Raw genomic sequence first — 15,694 nt, forward strand, 5'->3', positions numbered from 1 at the left:
TTGAAGTTGACGCTTGGCTCTGTTCTCATTCAATACGTTAACCGTGATCTGCCTGTGGGAGACGACTGACACTTTTACAAACGCTGTGGAAGAAAGGCAAACACAAATGGGGCAAATGAACTCTTCTTTAAGTGGCCACAGTGCCCACATAGACGTTGTTAGTGGAGGTTCTTTAAATGTACTATTTAAACAGTGCTTTTAGTCAGACATGGAAGATTTTTCGGCCTTTGAATCTCAGAACTGTGAGGCGGATGTTCGAAGCGGCCGATACGGTTTAAGAAGGCCTAGGTTGTTTAAATCGTTGCACCGGCACGTCGGGCTTAGCTGAGATCGGTCTACCAAATTGCCCAACATGCTCAGCAAATCTTAAACTTTGTAGGTAATCAATCGGTTGAGTCGTACAGTACAGCAGAACAAACATTCACTTTGGACAACACGTTGTTAACATCCTCCAGAGGCTCTCGGGGATGTGTTCCAAATCTGCAAAACATGTTTACAAGCTAATGCTAGTAGACAGACGCTTTCATTTGTTTAGGCCTAGATGCTCACTTTCTCTCAATGTCGGGGATTTGACAGCCGATGTGACTCCTTTCACAGCAGGGAAACACGTGGCAGCTGCGTCCGATGCAATCCTAACTCACTCTTGTGTTCTTAATGAATTGACATAATCAGTTAATTCCGAGTCGCTAACTAATTAGAAGGGTTGAAACGAGTGGTTGCCAGACTGGTGACTGAAAATCACCCCGGTCTTTGGAGGCAGTTATGCACCGCCTGCCGCTGCACCACCTGTCCTTCTCTCAATTTCTTTTCAGTTTGTCGCAACACAAAACTGGCTATTCGACCGTGAGATTGGTGGCAGGCAGGCAGCAAAAAAAAAATAGTATGAGCCAAACAAGAGAGTCGGGGGAAAAAATCGAGCAGATAGAGTACAGAGAGTGGGATATATATCAGATCGGTTGTTTCAAACATGTGGAGAGGTGCAGCAGGGCGAAAGGAGACCCGAGAGGTGGGAAAGTAAAATTTGATCAAAAGCAAGGCAAAACGCATTATTTGCCTCAATTTACATATCAGCAGTTGAGGGCGGGCTGATGAGACAATGCTTTTATGGAGAAACTGTATCAGAGTATATTTTGAAAGGAACCTATCCAACCCTGTCAATGAAGCAACTGTCGTAATTTTCGGACTATAAGTCGCGGGTTTTTTTCATAGTTTGGGTGGAGGGGGCGACTTATAATGAGGAGCGACTTATATGTGAAATTTTTCCCAAAAAAAAAAAAAAAAAACTGAAACCCCGATGTAGCAAGGGATTACTGTAATTTGAATTTCAAGTGACGCTGCGGTTGCTTACAAAAAGGACAAAGATTGATCACGGGATGACGAAGAGCCCCACGTACTACCTGCATCATTAGCGGCTTAGGAAAAGGAGATGACAGCATTTTGGACAGCGACGGTCCCTTTCGATGAATATAAGAATGAAAAAATGCTCTGTTCCGTATCAAATCTAAATCTCGACACCACTTTGAAAGTTAAGATGCTGCAAGCTATATACTGCATGTGTCTAATTTGAAAGGACCAAAAAAGGGCATGTTGGATAACATCTCTGCATCCAGCGCTCTTGACTGGCACCACCCCCACCCACTTTCCTTATATGATCACTTGCACGAGCATATCATTTCTAACATCAATATGCGTGTGACAGAAAGTCGAGAAAGCATGCGAGGAATAGACTTTTTAATGGAATTAAAGTGGCACTTTTTTGTTTTCGGGCATCATTAAAAGTGGAAATGATTCCACATGCTGGAAAGAAAGTGCAACTTCTTTTCTTTTTTTTTGTTCTTTTAGTTTGAATCCCGTTTTTGTGCCTTTGGTGTAACTGACAGCAGCAACGACATGACAATATCAAAGCTAAGCAGACTCTTGGCACCACAACATGAACGCTTCTCCCAACCGTTGGCAGTTTGAACCTTCCAACATGATCGACTCAGCCAGAAGGTGTTAAAACTAAGCTTCAAACTGCGAGCGACAAACTTGTGGCAATGGGGACTATGGAACGATTCGATTTTTATCTGATCTACAAAAAGCAGTGGTTGTGTTCTCTTCCTCTTCAATTCAGTATGACGAAGAATGCTAATGCTCATTTTTAAGGGGTGGAGTGTCAAAGACATGGATGCAGCACTTTTAGCTGGCTTGTTTCACTTCAGCAATCTGGTGCCGTTGTTCTGCCAGCGCACTTGATGGCTGCTAAACATGATTGATTACAGGATTTCAGTGTGCTACGTTTGTTCTTTGCCCCCCAACAACCTGCTGTGGCCTGCTAAGCCTCCGCCTGAATACATTTCACAAACACTTCTGCCCGATCGACCCTTGCTTGCACCATCTTTTTCCTTCAACATCTCACTAAGGTACATGCATGCTTGTGATTTGAACTTTTATTCAAGCAAAGATTCAAGAAAAGCTGTCCTGCACTTGTTAAGTTTATTCACCGTCTGCTTGAGACAAGCTACTTGAAAAAGAGTGACGGATTTTTATCTGAAGAGCATTGAAGTAATTCAGAGAAGGATGGGGACTGAATGTGTGTGTGTGAGTGTGTGTGCGTGCGCGTGCGTGCGCGTACGTGTGTGCGCGCGTGTGCACTTATCTATATTATCCGTATATATTCAAATCGAATAGCCAGAAATGTACCTTCATTTTACACTGCAGAGCTGCGAGGACCTCAGGGAGGCTACTACACACTACTATATGGAATTGACTTTTTGAATTGCAGACCCAAGGGTTGTTATTTTGCTTCAGATTGCTTTTGGAGCCTTTTCCTGATACCATTTTTTTTTTTTTATTAATAATAAATTCAAAGAGGCTCTTTGGCCATTAAAGGCCAAACTAAAAACAACATCTGCTGAATGTAAGCATGGGGAAGGCAGGAAAATAATAAATCGTTTGCGGGTTGTTTTGTTTTAACGAGGGTGGGGCAATCCCCATATTTCATATAGATTATTATATTTCTAATGAAATCGAGAAGCCTCAATTCCTAACATGCATTACTGCCAACTGGTTTCAACTTTGTCTGAAGGAAGTCAAGATGAAAGCTTCACAGGTTGTTATTTTCAGACTTTATGTCCCACTTTGCCAAATGTGAGGGGAATTTGAAGATGTACCATATATGGCATTTGATGACAGCTGTCTAAACGTCACGGGACAGATGGCTTGAACTCAAGTCACTAATAATTTGTGCTTTGATTTACTGGGTCACTCATGCACATTGGAAAGCTTTTACTACCCCCACCACAAACTTGGATCCATTAACACTCTATAAGATGAACTTTATTTAAAATTACATTACATATAGGAGACTGCATGTCGCATACAGTGTAGATTGAGTGAACATTGCCTTTAAATACAAAAATAGCCATTGAGTATTGTAATAAAGTGGGTGTTGGAGTACCTCAAGGTTATTATTTCAATATCCAACGGCTCTAAAATATGAACGCTCTCATTCTAATCAGTTTTAATAATTGAAGAGGAGTAAATGGCTTTTGGCCTGCCATCAAATGAACATATCTCAATTTTGAAGTCACCTACTAGAAGTGATCACGCGTACATCGGCATGCCCGTACAAGTCATATATATATATATTATATTATTTAGCATATCCACTTTTTGCCAGTCATGCTTCATCACAATCATACTAATGATGATGCATTTGAATATTTGTACGTATATGTCGCTAAATGTTGCGTGTGAATGTGTACTATATGTTTCGAAGAAAAAAAAAAAAAAAACTCATTATGTCTCCGGTTGTGAAATGTACCCTGGGAAAAGCTCCCCTGTTCCAACAACCAAACACAGGATGGATGATGGAATTGAACCAAAGTCCCAAGATAAAAGCAGATGAGGATTGCAAAGATCAAGCGGGACACAATCTCTGTTGGCTTTGTCTGACCTGTTTCGGCAGCGGAGAACTTTTTTTGTATCATGATTTTATAGTTTCAACTTGATTATACCTTTTCATCCGATTTATCTGTCTCTCAGGATTTTAAATGGATTTTGTAAAATGGGTAGAGTGGCCTCCGCTCGGTGGAAGTGTTCCTCAATCAGCGGGTTCTAGATGATAGCGGCTCGCAGATTGGACGAGGGGGCAAACTGTCCATTCCACATGTTCACATTTACTATGTCCTAGCTATATATACACGTATACGGCGGCTCGGTGGCGCACTGGGTAGCACGTCCACCTCACAGTTAGGAGGGTGCGGGTCCGATTCCACCCTGTGTGGAGTTTGCATGTTCTCCCCGGGCCCGCGTGGGTTTTCTCCGGGCACTCCGGTTTCCTCCCATATGCCAAAAACATGCTTGGTAGGCCGATTGAGCATTCCAAATTGTCCCTAGGTGTGAGTTATATATTGCAAACATGTATGTATATATATATATATTTTTTTTTTTAATTCTGCCATGATTGTGTATGTAGTGTGTGTTAAGGTTGAATTCCTCCATGTATACAGAGTCAGTGTAGCGAGGAGCATGAGGAGCCTCGGCAGCAGAAATGGATATCGATTAGCGTGATGGATGATCACATAAACAAATCTGCTATTACAGGAATGCGGTTATTTGATGGGAATCGGCTATTGGGAAATGTATCTACTCTACATGTATGTACTATATGCAACAGCAGCAACCGTTGTGTCTTACTGTGAAAGGAGCAGAGTCACAGATGTTGTCCATGTGTTCTTGTAGAAAGTCTATTATGTTCCCACTAGGGATGGCCTGAGTAATCAATGATTTGATCATTAGGAATTGGCTCAATTGTGTTATTTTGTATCTTGAAGCACTTTGAGGTGCGCAGTACTACTTCGCTTAAAGCGAGATATGTGCAATTGATTCAGTCCAAAGAAGAACGACGTGACATCAGCTATGGCAAGTTGAACTTTATCCATACAGACTTTTGCTATGGCAACGCTTATTGTCATTAAGATAGTTTGATTCTATTAAATGCAAATCCTTCATAGAAACAGGTCTTCAGAATCCCAATTCAATGTAGATGACTCTTTTCAATCAACTGCTCAATGGATTATTAAAGTCATAGACCACTTCCTAGTTCCAACAAAGTCAATTATTGAAAATCTTAGGGATGCCGATACTTGATGATGTCAGTATGTACATCTTGCTGTTGTGATGAAAATGCGTTCTTTTCATCAAACATCGCTCAAAACACAACGCAAACTCCACTAACACTTTTTTGGAGTGGCAACTTGTCAATACTGACACTGGAACATCCGACAGCATGTTTCTGGAGCAATGTTGCCTCACATTTGATTGAAATGTAGCCTACGATGCTGTTTTTCATTCCCAACCAAAGGCGTGCTGCATCAAATGAGTGCTGAAATAAGAGATTAAAAAGAATGTCAAATATAGTGGATCGACAGACACCACGCTACTTCTGCGTATTAACGACAAAATAAAGAGAGTAGAAACAAATACAGTACAAGGCTGCTTCCACAGAACAATTGGATTGACGCTCTGTTGCGTATGCACTTCTCTCTCTTACTGGATGTACTATGAAACAACAACACGACAGCTTCGTGACAGAAGCGTAGTTGGCAGCACGTCGGCGATGGGGCTAGCCAGACCGAATTGATCGTATGATTTACAGTCGGATTATCTTGAAGTATCTCCATGTGGTTGACATGGCTCCAACAGCCTGAAATTCGATGTCAGTCGGGCAAAGTAGTATAGGTGCGATAGTATCGTAGCACTTTTATTTTTACGGTCAGAGTACGAGTCCAGACATTTTCCCACTTAAACGCATGTCAATTTGGTGCAGCTGTGCTATCGGAACTTTGGCTAGAGGCACGTGTTTCGGAATGGCCCTATTTTCACGAATGTGATGTACTCCTTGACGCCACAAGGGACTTTGGCACAGATTCTTACTTACGTATGGGGATGAAATGATCGGATTTTGACAACCAAAAGTCAAGGTTACCGTGAGATGATAGCTTGGATGAATTTTTATTGCATCTTGGCAGGCCGCTACTTTGGACTCAGATTAGACTACGATTTTCAAAAGCTTTTGGCCAAAATAACATGATGAAAATATGCTGGAAAACACTTCCAAAATGTCAAATAGCCAGATCGTAAATTCAATACTGAACGTGTGTTCAATAAATGACTTTCTGAAAGTGCAAATCAAAACAGCATGGCAGCGCTCTCGATTTATTTTGTCTCTGTTTTGTGATATCATAATGAGTGGTTGTTATTATTCTAACAAATCATTTTGGTGCAACAACATGGACTTGATTCTTTACAAGATCACACGTCTTCCCACACCTAGAAGAAATGATTTGACTCGACGGTTAAGTAGATGGTTGAATTTATTTCATCCCGAGAGCAGCTCATTTGCATGGAAATGTTCTTCAGCACCCTGTGCCTACGTTGGGTGATTTGATCATTAGCATTAGCAAATGGTCTGAGACTTGGGGGTAAAAATGCTTGTGGCGAATGAATTTACTACCACTGACTGATACAAGGTCACTCCATTTGATGGTCGGGCCCGGCACTTTGAATGAGATTCCCATAGCAGCGCAGCCATCCGCTTCGCTTTCATCTCTCTGGCAGGCTGCTAGACTTTCTCTTGATATCTTCATTCCCCCTCGACCCTCCCGCCCCATTTCTAACTGTGTCACATAGCCTAAAGGATGTTGGCGAAATTTAAAGCATGAGTGAATTGCTCAAAATCACAGGGATTTGTGAGTTGCATCATTCAGACCGCAGGTTTGGGGGACATGACCCAAATTATTGACCAACTGCTCCTTTTCAACCTGATGATTCAAACACGATGTTTTAAATCTTTTTAAATCCGTTTCACTGGCGTAAATGAGCAGTTACCGGTTTCCGTAACAAAATAAGGATGATCCCTAAACATTTGACTGTTCTCTTTATATGTTGCCGGTTTTATTTCTTAATTGTGAGGAGAACTCAAAGAAGACAAATATTTCCCAAATCCTTGTTTTCCCATCAATCTCAAGGCCCAAATTAAATACGAATCACCCACCCCCATGCGGACTGTTCACTTGAGTGCCCCGTTATTAGATGAGGGATTTGAACTTTCCACATTTCGTCGGCACCTTCCCTTTAATATGTCCCAAATGACAGCCCCGTCACCTTCAAATAACGCAGCAGCACCGAATAAAACGAAATGCAATTGACTCACTTTGGCTCTTTCTTCCAATACACAAATCATTTTTTTGGAAATGGACAAAAATCTGGAGTTGTCAAAGAACCAACTTCAATTTAATCAGAGAAACATCGACACACTTGTCTTGACTGAAGGAAGTTGTGCCGAGAGTGATTGACATTCTTTCCACCACTTTGCTGTGTCAATATCACGCCTTAGATTGCAGGGAAATGTACAAGATAAACATGGTAAATGGCGGCTTTGATGGATACCACATGGTGCCTAAAGCGCTTTACAATGCCTCACATTCACCCATTCACCCATTCAGATAAGACACGAGTGTGCTGATGCAAAAAAACTCATGTGCGTTGATTTGACAGACATGATTCTCACAGATGGAGTAGTCTGCAATCCTGGAAATTTGCTCTAGAACTGGTTGCAAACAGTGAACAACTTTGTTTGGGTGTGTGTGAGCGTGAGTCTATGCGCTTTCCCTAGAGAGGGAAAGGACTATACAGTAGCGCATTTTCCTCCAGATATTCAGGACAATGTGAAATGCTAGCAATGGTTACCTCCAAATGCCGTTTCCAGATGGCCATTGGAAATATTTATTGTAAATGTACAAACCCATCGATAGCACAAAATTGTACTATGTGTTCTCGGGAAGTTAGCATGTTCTTTCCTGTGAGTCAGTTAAATTTGACATTTCCTAGCAAGAGTTGTTATTAGTAGTAGTAGTGGTATTATTATTATTATTATTATTATTATTATTTTTAATATTAGCAGCAGCTTAGTAAAATGAGGATATGGGGGTATATGAAAATGACACATGTGGGTGCATTTTCTCATAAGAAAATGTTGGACTTTGGCTCACCTGATTGCTTTGATGTAGCAAACCTTCCCCTTGCCTTGTTAGAACTCACCTGTCTGATGGCGCACAGCAGCTTTCCGTAGCAGAACACGATCACCATCAATGGCACAATGAGGCAGAAGATGAACAGACAAATGATGTAAGATATGTTATTGGCCGTCTTGGCTTTCCAGTCCACGGAGCAGGTGGTCCCGGGACCTTCTGGACCGTAGTGACTCCAGCCAATAAGTGGCGGCAAGGTCCAGATGAGGGAATAAACCCACGAAAGGGTGATGCCCAAGCAGATCTTACAGTAGTTGGACGAGTCGGCTTCAGTCGGGGTCATCATGGTGCTGTAGCGCTCGTAGGAGAGGACAGCCAGAGAGATGAGGGACACAATGCCTACAGTGAAATTGGAAAAATGCATCAAACCCAACTATATCAACAAACCGTGAATGGTCTTTACCAAGAGACCGCTTTAGTAAGTTTGAACTACTTCGTATCTTTGTGCGAGACTCGAAGCAACAATGCTATCATTAGGATTAAAAAGAACCACTTTTATTAGCAGGCGTTGAAAATACGCTGTTAGCGGCACAGTTTGCAGTCGTATGTGTTCAAACTTTTTCCTGACAGTAAAATACGTATTATTAAAATGATCTCTTCAAACATCATCTCTCCTACGGCTGGCTCTCCTATTATTTTGGTGGCAGGTCCAATCTGAAAGGTAAAACAATAATTGCTCAAATGTGCCGTTTGGTTCTGCTCAGGGCATTGTGAAGAACACATCCACTTGATCAGAGCCCATCAAGTCATCATGAGTGAACATAAAAGTTTTCACATATTAAAAATGAGATTAATTTCAAAAAGATGGCTTACGTGTTTATTATCTTACAACCTCATGCTTGTGTTTCTGTTTGATCTGCTCTGATGGCAACAACTTATCTTGCTTCATTAATCTTGCTCGCAAACCACTTAGTGTTGTTGTATTTCTTTTCCCATTTGTTCTATAGCTCAGCAACATCAAAGCGCGGTCAGAGAACTTTCACCCAAACATCAGAAGACAGTGCCTCTGATATTCATGCTTCCGATCAAAGGTCAAAATTTGATGCTGTTCGCTGCATTTAATTTGGCTTAGTCAATTGTTTTGGAAATATAGTTTCTAACAAACTGATGTCTGTTTGTCTAGCATTCTGACAAATATGGTATGTACTCGCTCGTGTTCATTTTGTGCGTATGTACGTACGTACGTATATGATGTATGTACGTACGTACATATTTGCGTACGTATGTACGTACATTTGTATGTATAGAGTATGTGTATGTATGTGTATGTATGTATGTACTATGTATGTATGAATGTATGAATACGTACATACATACCTATGTACTTATGTATGTACGTACATACTATGTGGCGAAGATCATGCTCAGCAGGCTGGTCGAGCACATCTCGGATGCTGCGCTCCCGGAAACTCAGCGTGGCTTCCGGAATACTAGATCCACCATAGACATGATCTTTGTCTTAAGACAGTTAATGGAGAAGAGCAGAGAACATCACAAGGACCTCTACATACGTAGCCTTCATCGACCTCAGCGAAGCATTTAACACCATCAACCGTGAGTCGCTGTGGAAACACTTCTCCAAACTAGGCGTACGACCCAAGTTTCGATGTATCCTCCAGCAGAGTGCTCACAGGTCAGAGCCCTTCAAGGTCAATGTTGGGGTGAAGCAGGGTTGTGCCTTGGCTCTAGTGCTCTTTAACATCCTCCTCTCTGCCATTACGTGCCTCTTCCATCGTGGCAAGGGTCATTAAGATGGTGTCCAGGTGGAGCAGCACCTACATAGGAGCCTCTTCAACGTCCGACGGCTCCAGGCCCACACAAAGACCAAGTTGGAGCTATGACCAACATCAGTAAGTATGCTGATGACTGCGCAGTATTAGCTCACAGCCCAGACTCTATGCAGCACGCCCTCAACACCATTTCCAGCCTGTACAAATCCAACGCAGCTAAGAGATGTACATATGTATGTAAGTTTATTTATCTATTTACCACACAGAAAATATGCATTGCATCACGGTTTTTCTTTATTCTAGCGCATCAAATATTCCCAAAAAGCTGCCAGTCGTCATTGTAGCGTGTAGTTATCCGATCTAATCTTATGATCCGAACCGATTGGCTATAATTACCTCGCAGCAATGATGCGTGGAATTGGTTAAACAGAATAAAGAAAGGCCCATTGAATGATCAATAAGCAGAAAATGGGCACTGTTCTTCTATTGATTTGAAAATAATACCCACGCCACGCTGGCTACTCAGTCAGCTGATCAATGTGCTGAAGAGCCTCTCTGAAATCAAGTCCTGCTACTGATTTAATTGGGCAGCTTTAGTAACACCGGTTTTCACATTCTTTCCGTGGAGGTGCTGTCATGAGATTAGTGGCAGTGCGAAGTTCTTGTGGCTCAACTTTCCATAACTCTTTTATACTTTTTTCTTTTTTTTTTGGATCACAACCTATGTGCCAGTGAATATAGACTGCCTCTTTTGGTGTACTCGTATTTGTTCAAAAACATTTCAAGATTCAGAATTCTTATTACTTAATAAATCAATCAAATAGTGTGCACGACCTGACATTTGAATGTGTGTTGAAGTGTTTGACTGGCACAGCATCTGAACCAACACCATTTTCTAGACTGTTCTAATCTTCCAGACCAGTAAAGTAGGTGATCTCCAGTCAAGCCAACATATTGCTAGTTGTAATATTGTGTTTTCCATCGCAATTACAGGTCCCTTTTTTATGATGCCATCTCCCGCTGCTTGAGGCGGCCATTCAATGTAGTAGAGAGCGCAACTTTTGCATCTCCAATCGAATGAACGGATCAAAGGCAACGGCTGAATCTAATTTCCCGAAATCAAGCACGTTACGAGATAAAGAAAGGATCTTTATTTTGTCCTAGCGCTGATGCTTTCTTGCGCCTCTCGCTTCAGAGTCTGATAGGAAGCATCAAGCTCATAATGTCACCACTGATACAATGTAGCCAGGAAAAGGCGGACTGAATGAAAAACGTGGGATTGAGATCTTTTTCCAATGCAAAACATTGATATAGAACACAGCAGTGATGCTCCTCACTCACTAGTTACCTGTATGTCTCCAACGGAACCTCATAACGATGTGTGTTCTTTCCATGCTAATATCAATTTTCACTGTCATGACAAATTAACCTCAGTCCAACCAGGTGTTGTGTCTACAAAATGCCCATATTGATATGCAGTCACTCCCCTCTGAACGTGTGCATTCATCTTTGTGCTCACATTATAGATATCCAAGCGTGCGTGCGTGCGTGCGTGCGCGCGCGTGCACAAAAGGCAATCTAACTTCAGTATGCAGCAAGTGGGCTGAGCACCGCAAGGTTGCAGCAAGTGGGCTGAGCACCGCAAGGTTAATCCAGTGACTGTGTGCAGAGCCCAATTGAGCCCAGGACCGGGAGTCCAACAGCATGCATGGACATGCAGCATCGATGTCATTTAGAAAAGGCAAAAAAGGAACCTTTGGGAGTCCCCGTCGTCAAAGGTGAATGGGTCAAATGTAGTATATAGTGGAAGACACGGGGAAAATGATGCAGGAGGAATTTATTCAGAACATGTATGTTGCCAAAAATGCTTGAGTCTGTGCTCCTGATACAATCAAATATGTGGAAGTTCTCAATAGCGTATAAGGTCTGCTGTGATTATAAAAGCAGCGGACTCCGACCGAGAGACTCGAACAAACTTCATCACGATGATAACTCAGCACATATAACATGCATTCATTGATGCATCAGCCTTTAAACATATTTTCAATTTCAAGCTCCAAAGACCATTTTTACTGAAGATTCACAAGTGAATCCAACATGTTCCATCTAAATATAACCAATCCGATTCTTTGCTGTTTTTATGACCCCCATTAGGAGATACGTCATCCATCCACAAGCAATGCAGATGCTAATGGTGTCAGAGTTGTGGCTCTTTCAACATACTTTCAATGTGGCGCTCCTCCTTGCACAAGCCAAACTCTTGTCAGATCAGACTAAATCGGCTCGTATGGATGTGAGCGCAACACATCTTCAGAGATTAATATCAGCGTAACACTTGACTTAGTGAGGTTAGTGTGGCTTCAGCAAAACGACATCCAGATGTACTGCCAAAAGTCCCAATGATCGTGAGCAGCAGGGGGGGGCCCCATTTCAACCCCTTACACTGAGTGCCAAGCAGGGAAGAAATGGGTACCATTGTTATAGTCACTGGTATGACTCGGCAGGGGTTTGAACCCACCACCTCCCAATCTCAGGGCGGACACTCTCCTCTTAGGCCACTGAGCTGGTAAACACTCGTATCGTAGTATAACACTTATAGTCGTTTTTAAATAACGTGTATACCTATAAATATTGTTATCCAATATATCTACTGCAATTTCACATTAGATTGCTGGTTTGAAAATTGCTTTTAATATTATTATAGTTTTATCATAGAAAATTTGCAACACAGTTGCTCGTGTAACCATAAAACCATACATGTCGCATGCACTGACAGCAAGGCTTCCATAGGTTAGTGGTTAGTGCTCTGGGCTTTCACCCCAGCGACCCAGGTTCGAATCTCAGTGGGACCCAAAAAATTTTATCATAGAAAATTTGCAACACAGTTGCTCGTGTAACCATAAAACCATACATGTCGCATGCACTGACAGCAAGGCTTCCATAGGGTAGTGGTTAGTGCTCTGGGCTTTCACCCCAGCGACCCAGGTTCAAATCTCAGTGGGACCCAAAAAATTTTATCATAGAAAATTTGCAACACAGTTGCTCGTGTAACCATAAAACCATACATGTCGCGTTCACTGACAGCAAGGCTTCCATAGGGTAGTGGTTAGTGCTCTGGGCTTTCACCCCAGCGACCCAGGTTCGAATCTCAGTGGGACCCCAAAAATTTTATCATAGAAAATTTGCAACACAGTTGCTCGTGTAACCATACATGTCGCATGCAGTGAGAGCAAGGCTTCCATAGGGTAGTGGTTAGTCCTCTGGGCTTTCACCCCAGCGACCCAGGTTCGAATCTCAGTGGGACCCAAAAAATTTTATCATAGAAAATTTGCAACACAGTTGCTCGTGTAACCATACATGTCGCATGCAGTGAGAGCAAGGCTTCCATAGGGTAGTGGTTAGTCCTCTGGGCTTTCACCCCAGCGACCCAGGTTCGAATCTCAGTGGGACCCAAAAAATTTTATCATAGAAAATTTGCAACACAGTTGCTCGTGTAACCATAAAACCATACATGTCGCATGCACTGAGAGCAAGGCTTCTATGGGGTAGTGGTTAGTGCTCTGGTCTTTCACCCCAGCGACCCAGGTTCGAATCTCAGTGGGACCCAAAAAGTTTTTATCAGTTACACGAGCTCGTGTGACCATAAAACCATACATTTCGCATGCACTAAGAGCAAGGCTTCCATAGGGTAGTGGTTAGTGCTCTGGTCTTTCACCCCAGCGACCCAGGTTCGAATCTCAGTGGGACCCAAAAAGTTTTATCAGTTACACGAGCTCGTGTGACCATAAAACCATACATTTCGCATGCACTAAGAGCAAGGCTTCCATAGTGTAGTGGTTAGCGCTCTGGGCTTTCACCCCAGCGACCCAGGTTCGAATCTCAGTGGGACCCAAAAAATTTTATCATAGAAAATTTGCAACACAGTTGCTCGTGTAACCATAAAACCATACATGTCGCATGCACTGACAGCAAGGCTTACATAGGGTAGTGGTTAGTGCTCTGGGCTTTCACCCCAGCGACCCAGGTTCGAATCTCAGTGGGACCCAAAAAATTAGGGTTAGAGGTGGGGTTAGGGTTAGAGGTGGGGTTAGAGTTAGAGGTGGGGTTAGAGGTAGGTTAAGGGTTAGGGGTAGGGTTAGGGCTAGGGGTAGGGTTAGGGCTAGGGGTAGGGTTAGAGGTAGGGTTACGGTTAGAGGTGGGGTTAGGGGTAGGGTCAGAGGTAGGGTTAGGGTCAGAGGTAGGGTTAGGGTCAGAGGTGGGGTTAGGGTTAGGAGTAAGGGTAGGGTTAGGGTTAGAGGTAGAGGTGGGGGTAGGGGTGGGGTTAGGGTTAGAGGTGGGGGTAGGGTTAGGGTTAGGGGTGGGGTTAGAGGTAGGGTTAGGGTTAGGGTTAGAGGTAGAGGTGGGGGTAGGGGTGGGGTTAGGGTTAGGGTTAGAGGTGGGGGTAGGGTTAGGGTTAGGGGTGGGGTTAGAGGTAGGGTTAGGGTTAGGGTTAGAGGTAGGGTTAGGGTTAGGGTTAGGGTTAGAGGTAGGGTTAGGGTTAGGGTTAGAGGTAGGGTTAGGGTTAGAGGTAGGGTTAGGGTTAGGGTTAGGGTTAGAGTTAGGGTTAGGGTTAGAGTTAGGGTTGGGGTTAGAGGTAGGGGTAGGGTTAGTGTTAGGGTTAGAGGTGGGGTTAGGGTTAGGGTTAGAGGTGGGGTTAGAGGTGGGGCTAGAGGTGGGGTTAGAGGTGGGGTTAGAGGTGGGGTTAGAGGTAGGGTTAGAGGTAGGGTTAGAAGTGGGGTTAGAGGTGGGGTTAGAGGTAGGGTTAGGGTTAGAGGTGGGGTTAGAGGTAGGGTTAGAGGTGGGATTAGAGGTGGGGTTAGGGTTAGAGGTAGGGTGAGGGTTAGGGGTAGGGTTAGTGTTAGAGGTAGGGTTAGGGGTGGGGTTAGAGGTGGGGTTAGAGGTGGGGTTAGAGGTAGGGTTAGAGGTGGGGTTAGAGGTGGGGTTAGAGGTAGGGTTAGAGGTAGGGTTAGAGGTGGGGTTAGGGTTAGAGGTAGGGTGAGGGTTAGGGGTAGGGTTAGTGTTAGAGGTAGGGTTAGGGGTGGGGTTAGAGGTGGGGTTAGAGGTGGGGTTAGAGGTAGGGTTAGAGGTGGGGTTAGAGGTAGGGTTAGAGGTGGGGTTAGAGGTGGGGTTAGAGGTGGGGTTAGGGTTAGAGGTAGGGTGAGGGTTAGGGGTAGGGTTAGAGGTAGGGTTAGTGTTAGAGGTGGGGTTAGAGGTGGGGTTAGAGGTGGGGTTAGAGGTAGGGTTTAACCCATATGGTAGGTTTTTTTTTTTTTTTTTTTTTCAAAAAAAAAAAAAAAAAAAAAAAAAAAAAAAAAAAAAACGGTAGTTTAACTACCATGTATGGTAGTTTAACTACCATATGGTAGTTTTTTTTTTTTTTTCAAAAAAAAAAAAAAAACACGGTAGTTTAACTACCATGTATGGTAGTTTAACTACCATATGGTAGTTTTTTTTTTTTTTTCAAAAAAAAAAAAAAACACGGTAGTTTAACTACCATGTATGGTAGTTTAACTACCATATGGTAGTTTTTTTTTTTTTTTTTTTTTTTTCCAAAAAAAAAAAAACAACACGGTAGTTTAACTACCATGTATGGTAGTTTAACTACCATATGGTAGTTTTTTTTTTTCAAAAAAAAAAAAAAAAACACGGTAGTTTAACTACCATGTATGGTAGTTTAACTACCATATGGTAGTTAAACTACCGTTTTTTTGTTTTTTTTTTTGAAAAAAAAAAAAAAAAACTACCATATGGTAGTTAAACTACCATACATGGTAGTTAAACTACCGTGTTTTTTTTTTTTTTTTTTGAAAAAAAAAAAAAAAAACTACCATATGGTAGTTAAACTACCAT

At 42.6% G+C, this 15,694-nt stretch overlaps 1 protein-coding gene across 1 annotated transcript in view; it reads right to left on the reverse strand.

Moving 5' to 3' along the window:
* Nucleotides 1-15,694, reverse strand: part of LOC125984902 (pinopsin) — a 31,543-nt gene that overhangs the window by 9,458 nt on the left and 6,391 nt on the right. The window contains exon 2 of the mRNA XM_049747217.1: nt 8,086-8,414. Coding sequence (XP_049603174.1) covers nt 8,086-8,414 — 329 coding nt within the window. The remainder of the gene's footprint in view (nt 1-8,085; nt 8,415-15,694) is intronic.

The sequence above is a fragment of the Syngnathus scovelli genome, chromosome 17, assembly GCF_024217435.2.
Source record: "Syngnathus scovelli strain Florida chromosome 17, RoL_Ssco_1.2, whole genome shotgun sequence".
NCBI classification, from domain to species: Eukaryota; Metazoa; Chordata; class Actinopteri; order Syngnathiformes; family Syngnathidae; genus Syngnathus; species Syngnathus scovelli.